Source organism: Suricata suricatta, chromosome 14 (genome assembly GCF_006229205.1).
Source record: "Suricata suricatta isolate VVHF042 chromosome 14, meerkat_22Aug2017_6uvM2_HiC, whole genome shotgun sequence".
NCBI classification, from domain to species: Eukaryota; Metazoa; Chordata; class Mammalia; order Carnivora; family Herpestidae; genus Suricata; species Suricata suricatta.
The window spans coordinates 3,570,360-3,596,747 of record NC_043713.1 but is presented as its reverse complement, the minus strand read 5'-3'; the positions used below and the strand labels follow the sequence as shown (position 1 = coordinate 3,596,747).

General features: G+C 53.5%; 1 protein-coding gene across 2 annotated transcripts in view; it reads left to right on the top strand.

Moving 5' to 3' along the window:
- Positions 1-26,388, top strand: part of ZNF407 (zinc finger protein 407) — a 473,145-nt gene that overhangs the window by 407,906 nt on the left and 38,851 nt on the right. Inside the window, exon 9 of one of the 2 annotated variants that reach the window (XM_029921735.1) lies at positions 20,139-22,521. The exons of the other annotated variant lie outside the window; for it this stretch is intronic. Coding sequence (XP_029777595.1) covers positions 20,139-21,463 — 1,325 coding nt within the window. The 3' untranslated portion in view covers positions 21,464-22,521. Of the gene's footprint in view, positions 1-20,138; positions 22,522-26,388 lie in introns of those variants that run through there. 2 annotated transcript variants of the gene reach the window in all.

Here is a 26,388-nt window from a genome sequence, read left to right as displayed (position 1 = left end):
TCGTTATCTTCATGAATGGGCATTTCCCGTCGTAACGCACAGCGTCTGCATGTCATGAACCAGACAGTTTAAACATGGCTTCTCTTAATGTCCCTGAATTTCCATTCAAATGATCAGAAGTAATTCTTATTTGAAACCACACTAGGCCAGATATGATAACTGTAAATCCATTTGAGCTCTAATGCTACAGATTTCCAAATCTAAATAACACAGTCAGCTACTGTATTATGGAGGAGGAGGTGTGTCAGACACGTAAGAGGATGTTCTTTCATATCTGAGCAGGGAAGGGCTGACCATGCCCTCTCGTTCTAAAAAGACAACAATATGATCCTCCGACAGGGAGAAGCGGAGAGACGTCTCGCCCGATGGGTTTTCAACCACGTGCTGAGAGCCCCGGGCCCCCCCGGAAGAGTGGTGGGGACCCGCGTGGCCCGCTCCGCTCCATCTCTGATACTTGGGAGGTCCAGGGGAAGGGTCAGCAGTCCTGGTACTTAACATCGGCCGGCAGAAAGTGCGCCCGCCCCCAGCCAGACCGCGGCACCCCCCAGTGGGGCTCGCTTGAGCCCTCAGAATGGCCGATGGGTGCTAAGTGCCTCTCTTCCCTGATATTGTCTCTTCATGGTGTTGGATTTAAGACTGACTAAATAACAAAAACAAAAAGCCTCTCTCTGTACATACACATTTTCCATGTGAGGGTTTGGGCTAAAAAAGGAAATCTCAGGATCTGGTGGTTTTGCTCACACTTGTGTCTTGCCCTCTTTCAGTGAACGTGTCCAAGCTACGTAGGGACCAAATAAGCGGTTAGGTTCATGGCAGTTTCTTTGTAGGTTGAAAAGGAATGAAGTCTGTTTCATTAATAAGGCTATGTCCAAAATCCTGGCTAATTCTGAGTCTATCAGTGGGAATATTTGACATTCTGACTCTACATATAAATAAATTCAAGAAGTGGGACAATAAAACCGGAAGTTGAGTAACAAAAGCTCATTTTAAGGAAGACCCAAGCCCAGGTGGGCTGGCTTCGCTCTGATCTGCGGGGTTGTCCAGGGAAAGGAAGGCCTTCCTGCCCGGGTGCCGGGTGCTGGCTTGCAGGGCGGTGTCAAACATGAGAGCAGGAAGGCAGCGCTGTCCATGCCAGCCGAGAGGAGTCGCTCGCAGAAGCCAGTCCCAGACCGCAGGAAGGACTCAGAACACCGAAGAAAAAATCGGGCGAGGCCCATCCTCAGGGCCTGGATCTTTGCGTGCGTAAGGATTTCGAACCGGAGGCCCAGGGCAGCTGTTTTGGGCCCGTTTTTGTAATGGAACATTTCCTAGGAGGTGTATTTTCCTTCGTTCCCTGTTTGTGATTTATCCTGGAATTTCTGGTGAGAATTCCAGATATTCAATAATACTTCTCAAAACAGAGCTCCTGCTAACAGATACCTTGGCACTCTGTAAATGAGGGAAGACAGCCACCCTTAGATCGCCAGGGTAACACAGACGCGAGCGCAGTAATCACACGGACGCCGGTAAAAGCTGAGACGGGTGGTGTCACTCGCTCCGTTCTGCCCTTTGGCGATTCAGCTTTGCGTTTCTCTCAGCCGGCAAGTGAGGAATTAACTCAGTGTGTCGCGCTGATTGTCTTGCGACTCCCAAGGAGGAGTGGGACATTTTTGTTCAGAAAAATACCGCGGACTTTTCGTAGTGAGCAGAGGTGAAGAGAAACATGAATTTCCATATTTCAGTGAATGTTATTCCAGGTTTCAGGCACCTTCCTTTTTTTTCTACTCATGAAATGGCTAATCAGCATTGTATTCTGATTTTTGTATAAAGCGCCATGTGTTGGTATTCATAACTCATTAGCCATGCGCTCTAAAGGGAAATCGCCGGAATTGTCTGCTCCGGACACATACCCTGGTTTGTCTGCAGTGGCGTGAGGTCTGCGCCTCCTGTTGGGTTCCGTCCAGCGCACCGCCGCCCCGGCCACTCTCAGTAGGACTGTAGTGCGACGGAGGAATGTACCCTTCGTAGCATGTTCTCTAGCGGAGACCTCAGTCCGGTCCTCGGGGTGCTGCCTGCTGGCATTTCACACACCCCATCTCTCTCTTCTTACTTGCCTTCCAGGAACACTGGTCTTGACTGTCTAGCTGTCCCTCCTGACTCTGACTCTTCTTCAGTCATCAGTGCCCCCCAGGGGCCCTGAACTCCGCTCTCCTCTCTCAGGCTTCCTCGTCCTGCCTGGGTGATCTCACCCGTCTGTGACCCTGGGCCACCACGTGCATTCCGGCCACAGGCAGCCATGCATTTCCCAGCAAGCCCAGCGTTTCCCCTGGCCCTCCGCGTGGCACCGAGAAGAACTGACTAGACACCTCTTCCGGGCTCTCCCCCAGGAATCTGGTTCTCAGCTCAGCTTCGAAATGGAGAGCTGCGCTCAGCCAGCTCCTGCGGGAATCCTTGACATTGTGTGCCTTCAAAAACTCAACCAGATTGTTTTCATACATTTTATAATTATGTTTGAAGTGTTTGCTTTGTTTTGAAATGACAAGGTAAGAGCACTTTTGTAAGCACTTATTTGCAAATAAATAATCTTGATCAAATGAATACAAGTTAAGGACCTTCTGAAAGTCAATTTGAGGTAAATTTGCAGACTTCCTGTCACACAGTTCTCCCCAGACTTACATTTTCCTCCCAGTGTCTCTGCTGCTCCCAGTCATTAAACAGTCTGCTGTGGGTGTCGGTTCAGCAGCGTGTGACTGAGAAGAGGAGGGACACGTTTACGTTCTAGCGTGTTCCCGGCCGCCAGGGCAGTGTCACGCTGTTATAAACCTCCTGGGTGAATGTGTCCTGAGTCGTCCCCATTCAGGCTCAGAGCAGGACTTCGGGTCTTAAGCTCCCCTATTGTTATGGGGAGGAAATGTTTAAACACTTTTTTGGTTGGGGGCGCCTGGGTGGCTCCGTCAGTTGAGCATGCAAGTCTGATTCTGCTCCCAGGTTATGGGATCGAGCTCCCGGTTGGACTCCACATGGAGCGTGAAGCCTGCAGGGGGTTCCCTGTCTCCCTCTCTCTGTCTGTCCCTCCCTTGCTCACTTGCTCTGTCTCTAAAATAAATAGGCTAAATAAAATGGGCTCCGGGGTGGGCCCCCCACCCAGCCCCTGCTTCTATCCCTGGGGTCACCAGCCCACAGAGGTAGAGAGAGTTCGGTCACTCTTTGGAACACAGCAGTATCACAACACAGTCTCCCCTTCCCCGACCTGGAGAGCCCCCCTCCCACCCCGTCACCCTGTCCTGTGTTGCTCGTCTCTGGAAACAGCCTTCCCCCCAGTCACCCACTGCCCCCCACACCATACTCCATGCCAGGAACAGTATGGGGCAGTTGGGGCCTCCTCACGCCCTCTGTGTTCCAGAGGGGGAGACAGGACAAAACAACGAACGACCCCAGTGGAGAGCACGTCGGGAATCGTGTGTGTGCCGGGCACGAGCAGGACATGGTGTGGGGAGCTCCGGCCCTCGGGAGATCACTGCTACAGAGCCGCACCTTCCTTCCCGTCGTCTCTGACGCCACAGTCCGTCGTTTCCACGTCTTGGAACCTGTCCGTCGTGTTATTTCATTGCTTAAATTTCCTCACTGGCTTCCTGTCACTGCAGATGCCCAAGTTCAGAGCCCTGAGGAGCCCTACCTTCTCGGTTGGCCCCCTCCCCCCTCCCCCCAACCCCACACAGTTCTGCAGTCAAGCTACCTCACTTGCTGGGTTTAGAATATGCGTCAAATGGGGGGGGGGGGGTCTCCGCTTGTGTGCACTGTCTGCCCGATGTCTGCTCACCCTCCAAGACCCCGGTCTGTGATGACTGTTTTCCTGCATCTGCCACGTGAGCTCTTCTTTCTCTGAAGACGTGGCTGTTTAAATATATGTTATCCGGTTACTTTATATTTTATTTGTTGTAATTATCTATCATGCCAATATCTTCGGATAATTAATTTCTTAAAGGCTAGGCTGTAATTCATATTTGCCCTGCTGATGTAAGGAATTAAATGCAAGGAATTTGGTTTCAATATTTGTTGAATCCATAATAATTAAGAAGAGGATCTGAAATGCCAAGCTCCTGGATGGCATATCCAGCAAATTTAAACCAACAGTATAAGTAGAACTAAAACCTTAGGATATCTAGAGACAGAGAACAGTCTTACTGAACAAGTGAGAATTTACTGGGAAACTCTTTGTTTCTTCAGTACTTTTGAATTCTGTGAAAGGGTTCCGCCTGTTTTTCTTTTTGCCTTCTTGTCTGGGCAAAATCCAGATAGTAAATAATCTTCCATCTTTCTTTGATGACTCAGCATCTCCCAATGCCCAGCTCTGTTACTGGGGAGATGATTTCTCACTGTACAGTTCAGCACATGAGATGTGGAAACTGTGTAGAAAGAGCACTCATCCTAGGATTCTCTAAGAAATGTCCGGGACTGGCTTTGAATGCTCGACATGCCGTCTGGCGTCCGGCGGAAGAGTTGGGACCTTCCTCATGCACCTAACTCAGGCTCTCTGGCCCTCCTGGACCTGATCCCAGGAGCTCTGTTTCCTGCGACAGCTCCCACGTTATGACGCAGTGAGCTGAGTGGAACCCGCCTCCTAGCCAGCAGCTGTAGACACAACGGCAGGCCTCTGGGAGCCTGACTCACAGCGGGAGGCCTGGCAGTGTGACCACCTGCTGCCCCATGGTCAGGTGATCTGCCTCTGTCATTGCCACCACTGTCTGTCGGAGGCACGTGACGTCTGCCCTGGGTGGTGTGGTCTTGCTTCGGCGTTCCGGAGACCTGCAGTATGGTCTTACCCGGATTCTCCTCAGTCTTGGCTGCTCTAACGAAATACCGAAGACTCGGTGGCTGTAAACAATAGAATCATACTGCTCACAATTCTGGAGGCTCGAGGTCCGAGGTCCGGGTGCCAGCATGGCGAGGGCCCTCTTCCAGCCTCTGGCTGTTGCTTTCTCGCTGTCTCCTTGCACGGTGGGAGCGGGAGCTAACTCTGCACTTCTGTGAAGACAATGGTCTCGTTCAGGAGGGCTCCGCCTTCACGACCTCATCACCCGCCAGAGGCCCTACCTCCTAACTCCATCACTCCTCCCTCTGGAGATCAGGATTTCCACATACAAATTTGGGAGGACACAAATGTCCGGCCTCTAGGACCTGGTTCCACGCTTCATCCTTCTCCCTGCCCCCACCCTCCCACTGAGGCCTCCAACGCCACACTGTCTAACGGATCGTAACTCAGGGGCCAGGGTTACATGCACCACATCTGTACTCACTGTGGGGCCCTTTCCTGGTGCGTGCCCTGCTGACGGCCAGCGGGCTCCTGTGTGACCCAGGTTATGGACTGGAATGGCATTCTGGGAGTGGAAGGTGTTTCCTCCAGAATCCGGACCGGCCCAGCAGGCACTACGCTTCCTTCTTTGTGGAGGGAGATGCAGGACGGGCCGCGTGCTTTCCCTGCGGAAGAGCTGCGTCGGCAGGCCTGCGCACCGGCAGGCGGGCCCTGGCCCTGTGCAGGCCACCGTCCTTCCCTGGACCGCACGCGGCCTGCTGAGGCCTCCCGTGTGCCAGCCGCTGGGCGCTTGTCCAGCCTCTTCAGTGTGGTGTCACTGATGTCACGGATTTGTGTGATGCCCTGTGGAAGGTCAAGACAGTCCAGCCTCTTGGGACCATACTGTGGCAGCAGGTGGGAGAGTTCCACGGCCTTGAGAGAAGCTGTGAAGGAATCTTCCAGCCGTTCCTGTGCCAACTGCAGACCATTCTTGGGTCTCGTTCCTGATCAGATGGAAAAGAAGCGATCATCAGATCAGGGGCCACATTCCACGATTCCGAGACCCTTCAACCGATTCTGAGGACGTTCAGCCAATACCGGTGATCAGTGCTGCCGGCTGGTAAAGGCCGGCACCCCTCCAGCCCCCTCTACGTTCTGCCGAGCCAGACTGGTGACCTGAATGGAGACGTGGGAGGGACCAGCCTGTGGTGCCCCGGAAGCCTCCGGTGACGGCGCCACTGTCGGCCGTGCTCCTCGGGACGCTGTGCCGTTTCAAGTCCCCTTCTTGAGCGGGCAGGCTTACCACCCGGCCTCCCCCACTCCGAATGCCCTCATGCCCCAGACCAGCGGCCCGTGTCCCAGTTAATCCAGCGCCACACATCTCACTCCGTGTGTGCGCTCACACCCGGAGGAAGCAGGCGTGGCTGTCCGTGGACCCCACGAGCCCACCGAAAGCTAAATATTGGCCCGGACCGCCTCTGCAGCCGGCCCACACTAGCATCCAGTGTTACAGGGAACGCACGGTGACCCGGGTCCCAGTGTCCCTGTCAACCCCAGCGCCTCATGTGCTAATCCATTCTGCGTCCCCCGTGTCTGAAGTGGGGCTGGGACTTGGTGTCCATGCATGAGAGGCCCTCTGGACCTCCAGGTGTCTGAGGTGTCGTCCAGGCCTTCGGTGTCACGGCACCCCACCACGTGCTAATGTCAGGACCACTTAGAGAGACCGGCCACCCCTCCGGCTGGGCAAGCGTTGCTGCAGACACCTAGGTCATGGCGCCGCCACCTGTGTTCCCTTCCACTGGAACGCCATCGCAGCCTCTGGGGAGACCATCACCTGTCCCCAGGCCCACGTGCCACCTGCTTCCTAGGAGGCACCCCTTGTCCTGTGACGCAGCGAGCAGGCCGAGGGTTCTCGCCCTACTGCCTTTTCTCAGCCACAGTAGAGTCACGAGGGTGGCCCAGGTCAAGGCCAGGCTTAGACTCGCAAGAGACTCTTGGAGGGCGGCCCTCTCTAATGAAAAGAGGAAGAAGCGGGGGGCTGGGAGAGAGCCATGGCACCCCTGTACAGGAAGGACAGGGGGGAGGGGGCAGAGCAGGCTTGCAGACTGCAGTGCCAAGACCCAGGGTCACCTGGCAGGACAGGCCTGCCCTCAGCTGTTGCCAGAGGCTTCCTGGGGGAGGGGGGCTCTGTTCTCTGTGCTTCCTTCCTGCCGCAGGGGGTCTGGCTGGGGCCCTCACCACCACTCACCGCCTCCACACATAATTGTGACCAGTTCTAGATCCTCTGGTTTTTATTCTGCACGACTCCACTGTCCGGCGTTAAGACCTACAACTGCCCACAGAAACAAAGGTACAGAGAAGGGGCCCGGGCGGGTCCTCCATTAGCAAGTTCACGTCTGGTTTGCCCTTGCGGGGGCTGAGGAGCACCTGGTGAGGGGTGGGAGCGGGAGCGAAGGCCCGTGCAGAGCTCTCATCTGGCACCTCCTGGCAAGACGTGTGTCCGATTCCTGGAAACGCGTCCGTCCCGGACTGTCTGTTCTGAGAGGTTCGTGACATCCAGGGGGTCTGGAACCCGGATCTGGGCGGCTGGCGAGGGTGTGGAGGTCCTGACTGGAGTCCTCCCTGGAGCTCCCCCCAGAAGCGGCCCCCCAGCCATTCCCCATGGGGGCTCATTACTCAGGCTCATGTTCATTTCTGAGTCTTTGTCACTGAGGCAAAGCTGACCTCCCTGTAGCTCCTGTCTGCTGCCCCCAGGCTTGCCCCCTAAAGACCGTCCTTTAAGAACTGAAGGCCTAAACCATTCTTTAGGAGGTTTCAAGTCCCTAATTGTTTTTGTTTCTCTTCTCTGTATCTAAGCCTATTTGTCAACATTTTTCTTAGGATGTGGAGCACAGACCTAGTCCTGGTTCCCCCAGGGCAGGCCGGCTCGTACACCCTCCCCCCTGTCCCCTGCCCTTTCTAACCCTGCACTTGCATCACTGCAGCCACAGCCCTGCACTGGCCCCCCTCGCAGCCACAGCTCAGCTCTCTTCTCCCCTTTGCTTTGAGCGTTTTTTACTCCTGATTGGAGGATGTTGTTTACATTAAATGTAACTTTGTTAAATGTAAAATGTACTTCACAGATCTTTAAATCATACAAGATTCTTCTAGATGGCCACATAAGTTAGTTGTGTTCACATACCTGTTTCAGACTGGATGCCCTGAACTGTGATGTGTTTTACTTAAATAACAATAAGGCCTGAACGTTCATTGAGCCCCTACTATGTGCGAGGCCTAGAGCTAAGCATTTTACATGGGCCGTCTCACTTTTCAAACAATCATTCATATCACCCCATTTTATTGGTCAAGGTTCTGAGATGTAAGGAGTTGAGGTAACTTCTAGAGCGATGGGAGTTCTGAGATCTTGCAAACTATCAAGTTCACCTGCCAAGGTAATGGATGCTAGCAGAAGACACAGGCTTCCTGGGTCAGAAGCAAAGGACATTATTACCTACAGCAGGAGCAGGGCTGCTCTGCTCCCACAGGTGACGTGAGGACGCCCTTGGCCCCTGCACACAGTGGCATGTGAGGAGCCCCCTCAGGAGAAGACTCTGGATCCAGGAGCCCAGATCTGTTGTGAGCAGTGAGCTGGCCAGTCTCTGTCCCCAGAGGGACATTTATTTCTGTCATACCAGACTGTAAATAAATCTTCCCTTTGCTCTAGAAAAAGACACAGACTCGGTCTCCCAAGGCCGCTGGCTCCAGAAACATCCTTGAAAAGATGATGTAGAATAAAGGCAGTCGGCGGCTCTTGCATGGGAGACTTGCAGAAACAGGGGCCGCAGAGAAGCGTGTCCGTGGAGGCCTGTCCAAAACCCTAGTGAGGCATCCTGGCCCCCTGGCCCTTCTGTTTATTGCAAGGGGTGCTCGAGATTGTCCCTTCTCCTTTGTTCTCTAAGAAACATTAGTGTAAAGGGGGGTGCTCAGCCTCGTTGTAAAGCAGTATTTATCAAGGCCCGCTGCAGGCCGTGCATTGGAGACGCCTTACAAGTTCCTGGGCTCTGGGGAGCTCAGTCTAGAGGAAAAGGTGAGCATGTTTATGAACAATCATAATCCAGTGCGTCGGAGGGACGTATAAGGGCAGTCAGTAGCCACCTAGTTACTCCGTAAGACCTGAAGGGATTTTCAAATTAAAGAAACGTACAATTAAAAATACGTTAAGCACCTGATTTCCTGTGGGTGTTAACATGGTTGCCTTGGAGACTACCTATTCCTGTCACGTTTCCTGAGAAACTACTTCCTGGGCCATAAACGTGACAAACCACAGACGCGTTCAGGCGCACCTTGCTGTGCCCGCGTGGAGAACCTGCGGGTTCTGTGAGCCGTCTGCCCCCTCCCACAGCGGCTTCGTTCTTCCGAGTCCCGTGCTAAGTGAAACAGCCTCGCCGTACGACCGGCGCTCAGGACCCTCAGTGGTGTGACTTTGTTTCCCATCACGATACCTCCTGCTGAGCCTCAGGAGCGTGAAGAGCAGAGGCGATCTTAACCTAGATTCCAGGGAAAAGGAAAGAACCGATGCGGAACATAAACTCTGAACCTTGCAGTCTTTAAAGCACTTATAATTTTCGAAATATCCTACCCCTTAAAAACCTTTATTCCGTAGCCGTTAAGGAGTTAACAGGTGCTGCTCTCAGGCGCCGGGTCTCCAGACTTTGGCTCCAGCCACGTGGCACGGGTCTGGGTCGGCCAGCAGGTAGAAGCCGCTGGAGAGGCACCAGGTGTGCATCCGGGGGAGCAGAGAGCATCCTCTCTAACTCGATGTCCACACCGCCAGCCCCGTCTGTCTGGGACTCTGCGTTCAGGCAGGCGCTTGGCGAAGACCTTTGCACGGGGAGCCGAACGCAAGTAGAAAAGAGAGCTGGTTAGAATAGTATAAACGGTGCTTGTAAACGTGCGTGTGTTCATGCAAGTGTTTGTACACAAACGTGTGTGTGTGCGCGTACATGTAGGTTTCCAGAGAAGATGAAAATTTGACGTTGATTGGGCATGCCAGTTCTTTTTTAATTTCAGAAAGTACTTCGTAGCCTACTATGTGATGTAATGTCATTAAAGTATCTGGTGTCGTTAATGGTATAGGAGTGGTGCGTTCATTCTCTTATTTTCTTTTTAAGTTTACTTACTTTTTTTGAGAGAGAGAGAGAGTGCGCACAGGAGAGGGACAGAGGGAGGGAGAGAGCGTTCGAAGCAAGCTGCATGCTCTCTGCACAGAGCCCAGTGGGGCTGGAGGCCCCAGATCATGACCTGAGCTGAGATCAAGAGTCGGAGCTTAGCGGACTGAGCCCCCAGGCGCCCCTGTGCACCCATCGTTGATCAGCTGCCTCCCCGAGTATCAAGCCGGGGCATTTGTCGATCCGCAGAAGAGCTGCTGAAGGAAGCAAGGAAGACCCTCCCCGCTTCCTCAGCGGCGCTCAGGGGGCCTGCCTCTGCTTCTCCCAGGTCCCCTGATGGCCCGCCAGTGCCAGGCAGGTAGCTCTGCTTCCTGCGATCGTGGCCCTGGGCAGCTCGGGGGCAGAGCGCGGCGTGCCAGAACACATTCCGAGTTCTTCCCTAAGCTTTGTTGAGGGTGATTTCAGGCGGGCCAACAGGTGTGTGTCCAAATGAACCCTGGGCATGACTGACGTCACCATGTCTCTTGTGGGAATTCCTGAGTTTGTATTACATGTGGCATTAGCGACTTTCTAGCACCTTGAAGTCCCCCTTCCCCTTGCAAAGCCTTGTGGGGACTCCTTCGGGGTGTGTCAGTTAACACGGCGACAGGACCTCACCCCGGTTTTCTCGTGCGTGCGCGTGTGGTCCCTGCACTCGGCCATCGGTGGCCCCTGGCACGTGCTGGCTGTTAGGTGATGGTCCATCCAAGAGCCACGTCAGACTCTTTTTACTGCTTTTCCATGTTTCAGTGGAAAGGCAAGATAGTGCTCATGCAGTCAGGTGCCTCTGTGCCCGGCCTCGCCCCCGCCGGCACCGTCTCACAGGTCAGGTGCCCCTTTCCCAGCTCATACTGAGGACAGCCACTCGCGGGCGTCACACATGGTGTGCGCCGCTGCTCGGACGGGACCGCACCGAGCTGCCTCCGGACACACACCCGCCCGCCCGCCAGTGCCCCGCCCGTTCCGACGATGGAAGGCACGCATCCCCTCACCTGTCGTCAGGCCCTGAAAGGGTCCCATCCGAACCGTCCCTGCCCCTCCGGAGACCAGCCAGGCGTGTGGAGGAAAAGCACTGAGCCTCCCTGTCTCCATCTCGTGAACCCGAGGGTTCAGTTGCTGCATTTTACACAACATTGTAATTTGCAGGTGTTTTATTGTGTCCATTATAAAGCAAGGGTTCAAGCCTCATAATGTGTCTTTTGTTTGATATCTTTTTAACGAGTTTTAAACTTTATGATGCAGGTATATAGGTATCGTACAAGTTCAACGTAAGAGTTTAACTTCGGAATTTAGGAAGATGTTCAAAATAAAGGCTGTAGGTGTCCCTGGTTAAAAGGAAAGTATGTTTCTGTTTCCACCGTGGCCATGGCCACACCCCCACCATCCCCACTGCTCCGGCCTCGTGTCCAGAGAGGGCAGGGTGCCGGGCCCTCCCTGGACCACGACCTGAGCCCAGGTGCCGTTCCCGAGTCGGTGACCACTGCTCGCTCTGGCTTCCGCAGAACGAATCTGCGCATGGCCTCCACCTAGGCTGCTGGTCCTGGAAGTCGCTCTGAGCTCCATGGTCGGGCCCTCCGTGCCGGAGCGTCCCCAGCACGCACTGCCTCCAAGCAGGTGACCGTGACCTCACGCCCCAAGTGCGTGTTTGCTGTCACGAATGTCATCCTTGTGAAGAGGTCGGGCCTGGCTGTTGCCCCCACAAAACATCCAGGGTCCCCTCACCCACACAGGCCAGCTTAACAGGAAGATAGCAGTGATGTGCCCCGAACAGATGATTCATTTTAATGTTTGGAGAAGAAACCCGCATTGTTTTAAGTGCACACCAGCAGCTGCTGTCATTCGGCTGTGAGCAGATGTTAGACCTCCAAAAGCTTTGCTGATAATTAAAATACTAACAGTGAGCGTTTTACCCCAGCTGCAGGTTCTGTTTACTGTAAATTTGATTTTAATGGTGCCTCTGTGCTGTTACTGAGGAGCGGCTTGCTTTTTACCTCCATACTAAAGTGTCTACAATGAAGACAAATGTCTTGCCTCTCATTTCCTCGGGAAAAACGTGAAGGTGCCGTCACACACAGGAAATCTGGACATGCCTACAAAAATGAATGTGATCTTTGCATAGGATTTGCCCAAAAAACAGAAGGGAACAAACTTAATCTCCTTGTTAGCCCTTTAAACCTACCTTGTAAGGGAAACGCCCTACTAACAGCATTGGCTGGCTTCTTAGTTGCGTAATTTTACCTTTTAAAATGTGCATTGCGCGTACAGTTTGAAAAATACGCCTTGACTCCTTGTATAGTGTTCACCGTTCTGGGAGTTTTATAAGAATGTCCGAGGACAGTAGGAAAAGGCCGTTGGACTTCATAATTTCCTGACTCCTTGATCCAAGAAGGACTGTCTGCGCCGGTGTGAGTGGAACAGACACGCCCAGTGTGAATGGAACAGACGCGCCCGGTGTGAGTGTAACGGACGTGCCCAGTGTGAGGGAACAGATGCATTAGTGTGATGGAACAGAGGGGTGGCCTTCTAGCAGAGGCCCCGCTGCCACTCTCGAGGGATCCTTGAAGGTCGTGAAGGCCGCAGGCCTGGCGTTCCACAGCTCCGGTCACTCCTCGAATGCATCAACGCCAGAGCTGAAGCAGACCCTGTGCAGAGAGTGGGGTGAGGGCCAGACCCCCCAGGGACTCCCAGGGGAGCACCCCCCCCCCGGAGGACAGGAGAGCAGCTGTCCGAGACAGACCCCTCATGGCAGCCAGGGACTGACCTCGAGATCCCCAAATGTGAACAGAATGCCAGAGGCGCTCAGTGCTGATGTCCGCAGAGCTGCCCCTCCCCCTTGCTCTGCTCCAACAAGACCTGAGACCGCTCGGGAGCCCATCCTGCTAGCAAATCAACTGGCAATTTTTAAGAAGTGCTCTTCGTGGGTAAATGACAAGATCAGAGCACTTTACAGTTTAACTCTAAAATCCCATTTCATCACCCTTGTGAAGCATGATGACACCATTTCTGTCACATGAGTCAAATTTCCAAAGTTCTATGACTGTCGCGCAGGCCATCTATCAGCATGGCCCTCAGGCCTCTGCCTTTGCAGCGGAGAAGCGGCTGACCACACGCCCTGCACCTCCCTCCCCAAAACGCCTGTCCGGTAGCCGGGACGCCCGGTCTTCTCTTCCTGCCTGTGTGTGCATGGCTCCCACGGGATCGTCATGCATGGAAATGATGATCGATGCCTAAGAGTCTGATATAATACAAAATTTCTTAGGGTTTGTGACTTTAAAGGTAAAATATTGTCTTTTATTCTTTGTCACTCTTCAGCGCCCACAGAAATGTCTAGGCCCGTGGAGACTGTTCGCGGCAAAGGTAGAAACCTGGCCAGTCATGTATTTCTAACTTGAGATGAAATTTATTCTTAGTTTTTTCTGAATATCTTAGAATTTCCTTCAGGGGTCATATATGATTATCTTTGATCACCACCAATCACAGATGTAGTACTAATGATAAATGAGAAAAAAGGACTAAAACTTTGGTCACCTAATCTGTGTCCTGGCTTCCTGGAAGTATTCCTCCAGTAAAAATTGCACGATGTGTCTTGTAAAATTGTATATTTTAACTTACGTGGAAGGATCCGTCAGAAGCGATGCGGACGTCAGTTAATTTTTCATAGAAAAATATTTTTCCTCGTCTCTTCTTATAAAACAGCGGCCTTCACAAAAGTGAGGACAGAGTGGTGGCTATTGACTACTGCAATATATACGTTGCTGTTTATTTGTGGTACAAGACAGGTATTTACCAAAGTGCATTTTTATTTTTTTTGTTTTATTGATTTTTGAGAGAGAAAGAGACAGCATGAGCAGGGGAGGGACAGAGAGAAAGGGTGACACAGAATACGAAGCAGGCCCTGGGCTCTGAGTTGTCAGCACAGAACCCGACGTGGGGCTCGAACCCACAGACCGAGAGATCGTGACCTGAGCCGAAGTCGGACGCTCAACCGACTGAGCCGCCCAGGCGGCCCTCAAAATGCATTCTTAGTTGTTGTGTCATGATGTATTTACCATCCTCAGGTTATTTCAAGGAAGCTGAGGTTTCAGAATGACCAGAACAGGTGTGTGCTCTGAAATCCATCCCACCGGAGAGCTGTCATGTTTAACCAGCATGCCGGAGAATGAGCATAATTTTAATCTTGTATCTCCAGTCACCTAACATTTCTGATTTGTGTGTGGATTTGATTAACACTGACCAGAATGCATTTCTAACCCTTGAAGATAATAGTCATAAAGGACTGATTGTCCTTTGTTCTCTCAAAAAAGAAAAAAATTGTGATGGCCAAGTTGCCAAGTTGGTAATGGGGTTGGTTGTACCACTGAGCGGTCACCGCCTCCAGGTGAGGTCACAAACCAGGTTGGAACTTTTTCTCAGACCCCTTGATTGGGGTTTTCCTTCAGGGACGTGCGGCGTTGGTGTGGGGCCCCCTGGTTGGTATCATGTTCACGTTGAGCGTGCTCCCACTTCCTGACAGCCAGGCTCCGGCGGGAGCCCTCGTAGGGACATCCGGCAGCAGCAGGACCAGTAATTATTTGTCCAAAGAATGACTACACCGTAGAGCAATTATTGATACTGCTTTGTGCTGTTGTAGTAATAATTTATCCCCGGCTTCAAAATTTCTACAAGGTTATATTGCATTGAATTTTAATTTGTCATTTTTTCTGCTCTCACTTGAAAAACGTATAAGCTTTTGTGACATTAAAATATGGTCCTAATTTATTAGCATAATCTGTTAATATTGTTTCATTTTAATAGACATTAAGTATGATTTCTTAACGTTCTTGTTAAAATTACATCTTAAAATTGAAGTCAAGAAAAATTATACGTGGCTTAAGAATCCCAGTGTCACGTGTGCCCCAAATTTTGATATGAAAATATTACGTCTTTAATCGCATTGTATTTGAGGCACTTTAAGTGTGACGATGAGCCACCATAGCATTTTCAAGCCTGGCCCCTTCCAAAATACGAAATCTGCAGCACGGAGTGCCACCCAACTCGCAGATGGCTACATAAAGGCTGTTAGATCTTTAAGGAAATAATAAACAGCAGTCTGAAGGACACACGGTATGGGACGTAACCTAGCAGCACACACAGGTGCGGTCCGGTTTCCGGGGAAGCTTCGGAACTTAACACAAATGCTGCGGGGAGCGCGGCGTGGCTCCCCCGGGACCTTCGCACCAGCTTCCCTGGCGCGCCGGGCACCTCGCCCCACACGTCCCTTTAATGCCGTCTTTATCTGCTACGCGATGCATGAAATCTACTTTCAGTTTTAGAAGCGCTGGCCACCTTTGACCCCTCGCATGGAGACACAATGTGACCTTTCTATTGTCATCAGCTTTCATTCTCCTGAAAATTCTATGAATTTTTATTACAAGTTTTTTTTCAACCACGCCGAGGCTTCAACAAATGACTCGCCGCAGATGAGATGAAGTTGTTGGACTGGCGTTAGAGAAGTTTTACAGCCGGCGTGTGCGCCGCCGGGCCGCCCAGGCCTGTGTCCTGCAATGTCACACGCCAGTAACTGCTGAGCCTACTATTGGATAAATACATCATTTTATGGAACATTGATTGTTCTATAAACCCAATGGAGTATTATGCTCTATGATCAAACCATTTAGATTGTGTGTAGAGCACAGAAAATGCCATATTCAGGATGGTACTAAAACTGCCATTTGTGTATTTTATGGATGTCATTACAGGGGAAACTTCTCTCCGTAGGCCCTGTTTACTGCAAAATTTTTTAGTCTGTAATGACATTTTTCATTCACAACGTATGCCTTCAAGAGAGGGGGCCCTTGTTTTATTTGTTTCATTCGAGTTTACTGCACAAATTCTGTACATTTTAATTAAATGTAAGCTTAACAAAAGCATAAGGTATTTATTCTGTGGGAAAGCGCCATGACAGTAACAAAAGAATAACACGCACGCAAAAAGGAAGGAGTCAGGCGCTCAGCCCTGTTTGCAGCTGCCCGGAAGCCCCCAGCCCCAGAGCAGAGCCATCGGCATGGTTTTGGGGGGCTGAGGGTCTGTGGCTTAACCCCTCCACGCGTGCAGGCCAGGTGTGTGGCCTCGGCTCCGAAGATGTTCTCTTCAAGGGAGACGGATAAGAAGGAACTGTCTCTCACACCCGTCTTCCGGAGAAAGTGGGCCTGGCCCAGAATGAATCACTTCCCCCCAAAAGAGCCTTCTCATTTCAGCCAAGTTGTAAACTTCCCATGCGTTTAGCTATGAGAGGGGAGTATCATATCTCTGTAGTCATGCCAACAAATGGGCAGTATGCTGAGGTGTTTTTTAATGTTTTATTTATTTTGAGAGAGAGAGACACACAGAGTGTGAGCAGGGAAGAGGGCAGAGAAAGAGAAGGAGACAGAACCTGAAACAGGCTCCAGGCTCTGAGCTGTCAGCACAGAGCCCGGCGCAGGGTTCGAACTCAGGAACTGTGAGATCATGATGTAGACCGGCCAAGGTCGGGTGCTTAACCAACTGAGCCACCCAGGTGCCCCACAAGTTGAGGTTTTTCATAAACATTTAGGAGGCTGCATTTTAACTTCATTTGCCCTTTCTACACAGAGCAGTTTATGGTCTTCTCACAGACAGGTCTGGAAAGACTCGATCAGGTGCAGTTTGATTAGCTACAATTATCACACCGAAATCCAACATTGTCTTTGAAAGACAGGAATCAGAGCACAGATATTACGTTGGGCCTCCACGCTGTTAATGATTTGTGCACTTTCAGACCTGTACCGGTGAGCAGTCGGTCACAGATAAGCCTGTCGAAAGTTCCTGTTTTCCAGATACTGTATCCTCTTGGCCATTTGCATTGGTAAGCTTTCCAGTTCATATTTACTCGAAAGAGCTCAAAAATTGAAGTTGATGTGCCCAGTAAATTCTTGGTCATAGCCCAGTTAGAATTTAAAGTTACAGTAGAGATTCACATTAGTTTAAATGACACTTGAACTTCTACATAGCTCCACATTAATTCATTATGGGCGAAATGGAAGAATCTTCAGTGGGTGAATCTTTTTCAATCTGATTGAGGCTGTTACATTTTATAGGTGCTATTTTTCAAAGCAGTACTGACAGCACTCGAAGTTATTAAATTGCTGAATCAAAAGATGGACCTGCACTTGCATTTATGAACTGATGGAGTGGCTGGGCCTGTGCCGAGCGGAGGTTAGGATGTTGGAGGTGTCGGGCTTCATCACGCGCCGGTGTGACAGCAGTATTTACCCATGTAGTTTACTTTAATGGTCTGGAAGTGGCTTAACCCACCTCTGGATTCAAATAAATTCAGTAAGTAGTTCAGAACAGCGTAATTACCAGGGCTGCAAGGCGTTCCGAGGGTAATGCTGCACCCAGGAGGGTTTCTGTCGGCCGCACACCGAAGGCAGCGGCCCGGGGCAGTTCCTTTCAGAGGCCACCAGGCCACCAGGGCACAGGAGCCTCTGTGTCTCCCAACGGCCAGGGTCGCTGCTGCTGGACACCCAGCCAGTCTGTCCTCTGTGATGAATGAGAGTTGATTTGAAGGCTGCCTTCCTTATTTTTTGTGTCTATATTTCTTCATGTCTTTTTTTTTTTTAATTCATTTCCCCAAACTTCGAGTTAATCTGGTACGGAGCTTGAAGCTAGGGAATGGACAGAAACCAGCAAGTCAGGTTCAGGGTGTAAGTCAGCAGAACGGACAGAAACAAACGGGATCGAGTTCAAGGCGTCATGAGAACAAGCCGGAGGCTGCGCCCCAGGCAGAGGGCTGGAGGGAGGGAGAAATCGGGAGGGTGGTGGGCCAGAGCTCTGGCGTCCCGGTGGACGGTACACCCAGCAGGCTGGTGGCACCCCTGGCGTAGACTCCTGCAGGCACATGGGAGAGATTCCAGGGAGATTAAGAAGTTCAGAAGAAGAACTGAGATGAGGTCAGGTACAGACCCGGACTCAGCCCATTCCTTCTGGGATCCGTGGGGTCTCACCTGCTCTCGTGCCTGCCTGCAGAACCCAGCCCTCCCGAGGCTGTGCTGTCCTCGTATAAAGCAGAAGATGGGGGGATGAAGGGACATCGCAGCAGGCATGTCCCTGGGCAGGGCCCGTTAGTCGATTCCCTTAAACCCTGCATAGGCTCACGTGATCTCCGGAAAGTCTTCAGAACCCGGAGGGGCTGGGAGTCCCCAGTGTGAAGACCACTGCTGCCCGGGGCACCCACCCCTGAGCACCAGGCGTGGGCACTTGGGAGGCGCTTGCTCGAGGAGGCGGGGCAAGAAGCGAGCTTCCCTGCTCCAGGCCCTCCTCCTTCCTTGGAGGGTACACAAGACACCTGATACACTAGGTTAGGCCATTCCGCTGGAATCATGGGTGCTTGGGACCCTCCCCTGGGAGGGTTCGGTTGACCTGTAAGGTGTGATGACCTGACCTTCCCCTGGTTGGTGAGAGCTCGGCCAGGCCTGGTCCACCCCATCCACGCTGCACGGCCAGCCCGGAGCAGCGCCCCAGGTCGGGGTATAATGTGACCCGAGAGAGCGCGAGGGAAGTCCTGCTCCTGGAGGTCGTCCTGGTTGACGCCACAAGTCTTTCCCTGACCCAAGAGCCTATGATTCCGTAATCACTCTAAGATTCACACTGTAGAGAGGTGTCTGCGAAAGGACAGCGCTAATTGGCGCTAATATTTAAGAAGACGGATGACCTGTACTCACTGGGAGTCCCACTCTCAGGAGCAGAAAAAACACCGTGACAGAAAACCGACCCCATGAACTGGCTGTACAGTGAGCTTCATTCCAGTTAGTTCCGTGCTTCCACCATCAAGCGCCACCCACCAGGTGGCCCTGCCTTGCCCTCCCTCCAGCCTGTCATGTGAAGGGGGCTGCAGTGGTGTGACCCGGCCTGACCTCTGACTGCCGAACAGGCGGGCACAGACCATCCAGGCTTCACGGCGCTGTGCGTGGAATGGGCCAAGAGTTTGCATTTGGAACTTAGCATGGATTCCAAGTCCAGGACTGTCGCCCGCAGTCTGTGTCTGAGCTCAGTGTCCCTGTGGTAAATGCTAGTGAAGGGCTTCTGTGGATCCTGCGGAGATACTGTGCCCCCCGGAGGGGGGTCTTGTCTGGGGTCTGTGCTCAGAGTGGGCTCTGCATTGAAAGAAATGCTTTCTTACAGAAGTACCCTGACATGGTAAACAAAACTGTCATAGTTTTGAGGGATGCTAGCGGCATATAATCATAGCAGTTTGTAATCATTTTCTTTTTTTTTTGGTGAGATAAAGGGTTCTTTTTAAAACTGACCTACAAGGAAACCTGGGTGGCTCAGTCAGTTGAGGGTCCGACTTCAGCTCAGGTCATGATCTCATGATTCATGAGTTTGAGCCCCACGTTGGGATCTCTGCTGACAGCTCAGAGCCTGAAGCCTGCTTCAGATTCTGTGTCTCCCTCTGTCTCTGCCCCTCTCTGTCTCTGTCTCTCTCTCTCTCTGGAAAATAAAACATTAAAAAATGTTTAATCACCTACATTAAAGACAGTAAGATGAAATACTTCAAAACTGTGGTGACCATTGGAAATACTCACTTGGTGGATCATTAGTAGGCTGTTACTTGGGGGTGTAGGGAGGACACAATAATAAGAACACGAATCTTTGCCCTCTTGTTGGAAAGAGATTAGTTTTCAGTCGTGTTTTATCCTGTCCCCGTATTAAACAAGCATCGGCCCACGTCGGAGATGACGGGGAGGTGGGTGCGTGCCCTCGTCCTGCGCCCCCTTCACATCTGTTCATACACTTACAGAAAGAGTTGTCTTTGGGTCAGAAGATACTGCCTCTGTTTACTGCCCTTCACTGCCCACCAGTGACTGTCTCGTTCAGAGTGACCGTAATTGAGGGGGCGGCCACACTCCTTCCCTGGGAACGGGAAGAGCAAGCACTGGCTGATAGGACTTGTATTTGGACAGTCAGACCAGGGGGCAGGAAAAACACCTGCTTCCATCACAGCCCGTCCGCTCCCACGCCTGTGGCTGCGCCGTCCACATCCGCGCACGCAGCCAGCCCTGGAGGCCACCGGGCCACTGTGGTGCTTCTCCTGAGCATGTGAAGCTTCTGCGCAACAGTTGTCTGTCTTGTAAGCTGCAAAGTCGTGTTTACAGGCTCTAACGGGTCCCTGTCTCCCATAGGCATTGTTTCCAAGTCCTACGAATGCCGGTTGAAGGGCCAAGGAGCCACGTTCGTGGAGACCGACAGCCCGTTCACGGCGGCTGCGCTGGCGGAGGAGTCTCCCGTCAAGGAGCGGCCCCTCAGGAGCAGCGCGAGGCCGGCGGCGGTGCCCGAGCAGGTGCAGCAGGTCATCATCATCCAGGGCTACGACGGGGAGTTCGCCCTCGACGCCTCGGTGGAGGAGACCGCCGCCGCCACGCTGCAGACCCTGGCGCTGGCCGGGCAGGTGGCCCGCGTGGTGCACATCACGGAAGACGGGCAGGTGATCGCGGCCAGTCAGAGCAGCGCCCACGTGGGCGGCGTGGCCCCCGGGCCAGTCCTGCCCGAACAACTGGCGGACGGGGCCACCCAGGTGGTGGTCGTGGGGGGCTCGATGGATGACCACGGCGCGGACGAACCCCTCAGCCCGGGAGGGGCTGTGATACAGCAGGTGGCCAAGCAGGAGATTTTAGACCTCGCCGAGGCCGGAGCGCCGCCACCCGACGCGGCCTCGGCCTTGGACGCCCTGCTGTGTGCGGTCACCGAGCTGGGAGGGGCGGGGGGCCGAGCCGGGCCCGACGAGAAAGGCAGGCCGGGCCACAAGGACGTGCTGGTCCAGCTGCCCGGTCAGGAAGTGGCCCCCGCCACCGCCCCGCCCGAGGCCCCCGAGATCCACGTGTTCCAGGACGTGCGGGAGGGCGGGGAGCCGGCGGGGGTGCCGAGCCCGGGGGGGCGGCCCCCGGCCCTCGCCGCAGCGCAGGAGCGGGCCCAGGAGGCCTTGAAGAAGGTGGTGCAGGGCGTGCTGCAGTTCGCCGTGTGCGACTCGGCCGCGGCCGGCCAGCTCCTGAAGGAGGGCGTCACGCAGGTCATCGTGAACGAGGAGGGCACGGTACACATGCTGGCCCGGGAGGGCTCGCAGATCATCATGCAGGAGGCGGAGGCGCACGGCCGGCTCGCGGGCCTGGCCGAGCCCGACGGCGAGATCTCCCAGATCATCGTGACGGAAGAGCTGGTCCAGGCCATGGTCCAGGAGTCCGCCGGCGGCTTTCCCGAGGGCGCCACTCACTACATCGTGACCGAGCTGCCCCCGGGGGTGCCGGAGGAGGCGGGCCTGTACTCACACACCGTGATGGAGGCGGCCGGCTCGCAGGAGATCCTGCAGGCCGGCGCAGCCCTGGGCGCCGAGGCCATGGGCCCGGGTGGAGCCTCACAGCTGACGAGTATGGTCATTTACACCCAAGACGGGTCCCCGGCAGCAACTGTTATTCAGGGCCAAAGAGAGAGTAGCGAGCTCCAGGAAGCATGATGACTGGATGTCTGGGGGCAGAGTGGGGAGGCCGGGCGCAGAGGCCATGGGCGTGCGCGGGGCAGACGGAGCATCTCGGTATCCTCGGAAATTCGCTCACAGGGCCCCCGGGACGGGATGCAGTGCGGGGCCGTCTGCCCCCTGTCTGGGCGGCCGGGCACCGGCTGCGGAGGAGCGAGCATGAGTTCCAGGGCCGCCCCCGCTGGGAAGGCCCGGGCGCCGGGACGCTGCGGGGCGGACGCCCCTGCCGGCCAGCCTGCCTCCTGCCAGGTCTTCAGTGGCTGGTCTCTCCCCTCCCTCCGTTCTGTCCTCTGTGCTGAGGAGAGACCACGGTTTTAATGTTTCCGCCTCCACCGAATGTTTTCCCGTGTCAGTTACAGGATCGTGCCTCGTGGTGGCCAAGTCAGAACAGCGCCCCCTGTGGCCTGAGACGCGCCTGTTGTTCCGGTCCAGCATGGAGCCGTTTCACCGTTTTGTTATAGATTTGGTTAGAAATTGCAGCTACATCACCGTCCTGCAGCAGGCCACCCTTGTTCATTGCTCTGAGATTCTAGGGTCGTGGTGTCCCCAGACCAAAGGAAGACCCGTTCATCCCTGTAACACCCCCTCCCCCCGGGACATCGTGGGGGGTTCCTAGCTCTGGCCGCTCTCTGGTTAAAAGAGACCGTCGTAAGCCCATGGTCAAGAAGAGCCTTGACCTTTCTGTTCGATGAAAACCCACCTTGGTACAGACGGCGCCATGCTCTCATTTTGACTTCATTTCATACAAGAAGAAAGTCTACATATGAAATGTGTACTCTGGAAAATATTGTTCATACCAGTATTTTGCTTTCATAACAAACGTCTGTTCCTACCGATCCCACTTTTGCAGGATTTATTTGTGCTTTCTGTCCGTGTGAAGGAGCTGACCTTAAGCATCAGTCCTAGAAAGCCGTGTGCCAGCAGCCCTGTGCTCTGGTCACGCTCTCCTCCACCCGGCTGCTCTTCCTCCTTTTCCAAAAGTGTAAAGACAGTTCCCCACCCCCAAATGCAAAGGTTGTTTTTGTTCTATTTTTTTCCTTTGAAATAAAATTACAGCATTAAAAGATAATGATGGTCTCTTATTTCCAGCGGCCGGTCGGTGGCAGCTGTGCCAACAGACGAGGACCAGGTCTTCTGTCCCACACGGCGGTTTGTCCTCCCGCTTTGCTCGCTGTCGGGACCTCCTGTGCGTGGGCCAAGCACGTTCTACGTGACGTTGGCATATTCTGTCACGGGTGGTATCTAAAAATTGTGACGAACAGACATGAGAGAAGAGAAGAGAAAGTAGTACCTTTTTAGCTGAAGGAAGCATACCGTTCAGAATCCCCTTCCCGTGGGGACGGGGTGGCCTCGCGCCTCTCCAAGCTTCTCCTCACCTCGCCCGCATTGCGCTGCGGCCCCGCCATCCCTGGGCCACCGTGACACAGCCGCCCCCCACTCCCCAAAAAGAAAAGGTACAATTTCAGGTTTGACACTGAGATTCCTAATTGGCCGAGTGTGACTTGCTGGTGTTTCCTAAAACCGGCAGGGCGACTCCCCCCTCCACCGCTCGCCTTCAGCAAACAGTGACAGGATCAGCTCCCGTTTGTTGTCAGGATAGAGGTAACCTTTATAAAGTGATGCCCTCTCCACGCTTCTCTTACGTGTTTAAGAAAACAGGTAGGGGGAAATGTTTCCTCCCCATCATTCCTCCCGTTAGCTGCAGCTCGAGGCCCTCAGCTCAGATGCTAATTCCTGAGTGTGCTCCGTCCTGGACGGCCAACCTTTCTGCCACAGTCCGGGGCTGACACCGACATGCTGCAGTTTACCGTTGGTGGTTTATTTAGGATAAATATGTCTCAGGTGGCATTTAATCCTTCATAAAACCAGTGTAGGCTGCAGTGTCAGACCAGCAATCACCTCGTGTGCACAATGAAAAGAGCAGACCTTTGCATAAAAAAAATTGTACAGAAGGTGTTTGGAGGCTCAGAAGGATTGCAAAGGATTCACTAAGCTGTTGTGTCCATAATTACCCACGGAGCTGGGCTAACATTACCTTCTTCTGCGTCTCGTCACACAACTGTCGGAATGTGAGGCAGTTGAAGAAACACACACACACGTGCGCGCACATGCATACACACACGCACACACGCGCGCCTCAGAAGGGTGAGGCGTGGCCGGTGTTGTGACCAGGACTTGATGACTGTAACAGGGATGGTCTGTACGGAAGACGTGGGCAAGCATGTAGCCTTCCCAGGGTTTTTAACTAGAGAAAACGGTAGAACTTTAAAGAGGCTTAAAAAAAAAAAAAAAAGCAAACAAAATATTTACTTGGAGATTGTAATCCAAAAAAGCCACCTCGGTATTCAGTTAGAGCTAACTAAATGATTGAGCCCCAAGGACATTGGACATGCAGGGGGCACCGACCACCCTGCCCACATCCACGCCCACATCCACGTCCACCTCCTGGGGCAGCAGCCGCCCATTTGAGTGCAGAATTCCAGAGGACGCGGTCTCCACACAAAGGAAGCTTTAGCCACCGACTGTCAGTGTGATGAAACACGGTGACCCAAGCCAGCATCCCTGTGGGACCTTTCTGCTGTCCCTGAACATTGTGCCCTGAAACCTCTCCCTCCAGAGCAGACAAAGCAGACAAATGCACATCACCCGGGAGACAGCAAGGACATCCTTTTTGCTACTTGGTTTGCTCAGAAGAATCAAGCAAATGTGTGAAGACTGTGTCAGTGCACGTGCTGGATGCTCTGCTCATTTTCCAGCTCCTTCCAGAAACATGGACCCGAAGTCCTAGAAGACTGACAGAGGGATCCTCAGCGGAGATTGGCTACTAAATTATGAAAAAGGACCCTGCAGAGGCCCAGGCCCGGCCGTGCTCACGCCGGACACCACTGCTCACTCCCCTTGGAGTCCAGAGGCCCTCGGCCCAGGAGCATGGCAGCTGGGAAATGCTACCACCGACGGACGGTATTCACACCTCTCAGTTCTGTCCAACCTTCTGATTCCCTGACCATAAAAATAAAATCACGGCACAGGAAAGGACTGAAGACCCAGCTTGGAATCCTGCCTCAGAGTCGGTTCTAGAAGGAGGACCAGGAAACCAGAAAGGTTGTCCGTTTAGCAAACTACAAAAGGAGCTGTGAGTCCCCCACCCTTCTGTCGCTTAGTGTTAGCCCATAATTTAAGAGCGCGCACAGCTCCCTTACGCAACCTCCTCCTGCTCCGTCTTGTTGAAGAATACAGTCGTCTCTCCTCCACGAGGGTGATCTCATTTCACATGAAGAAAAAAGTTAGCTCAGAAGGCAGTTATACGTTTCGGAAGCACCTTCTAATCAGGGATTGGTGATTCATTATTAGCTTCAGCAGGCGATCCATCTGACATGGAAGGGGAAAAAATTAGCAGCTGTCACGGCGTGATGAGTTAATTTCCTGATAGGCCTGACACGGAAAAGCCATTTGGAGACACGGCAATGGCTGACTAGAAAACCTGGTGCTGCTTTATAAGTGGAGAGAAGGGAAAGGCAGAGAAGCAGGCCGGAGCGGGGGCGGGGCGCGGATCCACAAGTGGGGGCCGCCGGCTGCGGGCGCCCTCACCGGTGCGTCGCTGTCAGGAGCCGGTCCCCCTGCCGCGCCCCGGGCTGTCGTGGACACGCGTCCCCCTGCGAGAGTGGAGCGTGACACGGGTCTGACATGTCACAGAAGGGCGAGAGCATGATGTCCCCCTGGCAGTTTCCATAACTGGAGCTCGGCTTTCAATCGCAGGATAATGTTTCCTCGCCATAAAAGTAGCCCCGTGGAGTGAGTGTCATGGACACTCGGGAGGAGTGGCCGGCGTGGCTCAGTGAGGGAACAAGGAGCCTGGCTCCCCTCAAACCCCGCTCTCACACCCCTGTTCCTCACGGGCTCGGTTCCAGCCCAAGCTGGAAACAAGACAGAACTTCAGCATCCAGAAGATGAAAACTGGAACTGGGCATATAAAGTCTTGTCCTACAGGAGGGACTCGCGGGTGAGGGGCCCTTGGTGACGGCCTCAAGGGTAGGGTTCCAGAACCAGGCCCGAGGTGTCCGCATTTGCCGAAGTGAAGACCAACAGCCTCAGGAGAACAAAGGTCATGCCCGTTAGAAACCAGGAATCCCTGTTTGTCTGTGATTCTGGGTCTACCACGAGAGTGAAGCAGGGACTTCTCCAGGAATCTTCGCCTTGAGAAGAAAAGATGAGGTAGAGAACCTTGCTTCTCAAAACTCTGGGGCCTCCGCCCAGGACAGGATTCTGGCTTCTCTTCTCTCGGTGGGACGGGAGGTGTGCGAGGTCGTGTTAGCCTGCCTGGGTGAGCCCATGGTCACGAGGCCAATAAATCCACTGTAAACCCCTCCAAGAAACATCCACTTCCTCCATGGCCCCGCGTTTTCAATACCTTTTAATAAATGCTTCTCCAGCGACCTAATTGCGGCTTGGCTTCCAGCACCGCGGGAGGAGGAGTGGCAGCCGGGTGAACAGGGCACGGGGACGGTCCCCTCCATCGCACCATCACCCACATTCCCCACACAACTTCTTCAGCAGAGGGACACAGACCAGTGCAAAGTGCGGGTCTGCTTTCCAGCCTCCAGACTGGGTTCCAGTGTAGGGACGAGTAGCTTCGCTCGGCCCCCCCGCCCCCCCCCCCCGTGGGGCTGTCAGCCGCTCCGGCCGGTCCCCTAGACCCCTCAGCCCAGGAAGTGCCCAGAGCAGAACTGGTTGAGGAGCGGGTCCCTCAGCAGAACGGCCTCTTGCCCCGAATCCCAGCAGATCTTCAGGGCCATCCTGCCTGGTTCCAAAATGGGGCCGGAATCTGAAAGACCTACATGCCGCTCGGCCCACACTGCCGTCTTTGTCCTGGCTTTCAGGGCTAGAGGTTATTTTTTTTTATTTTT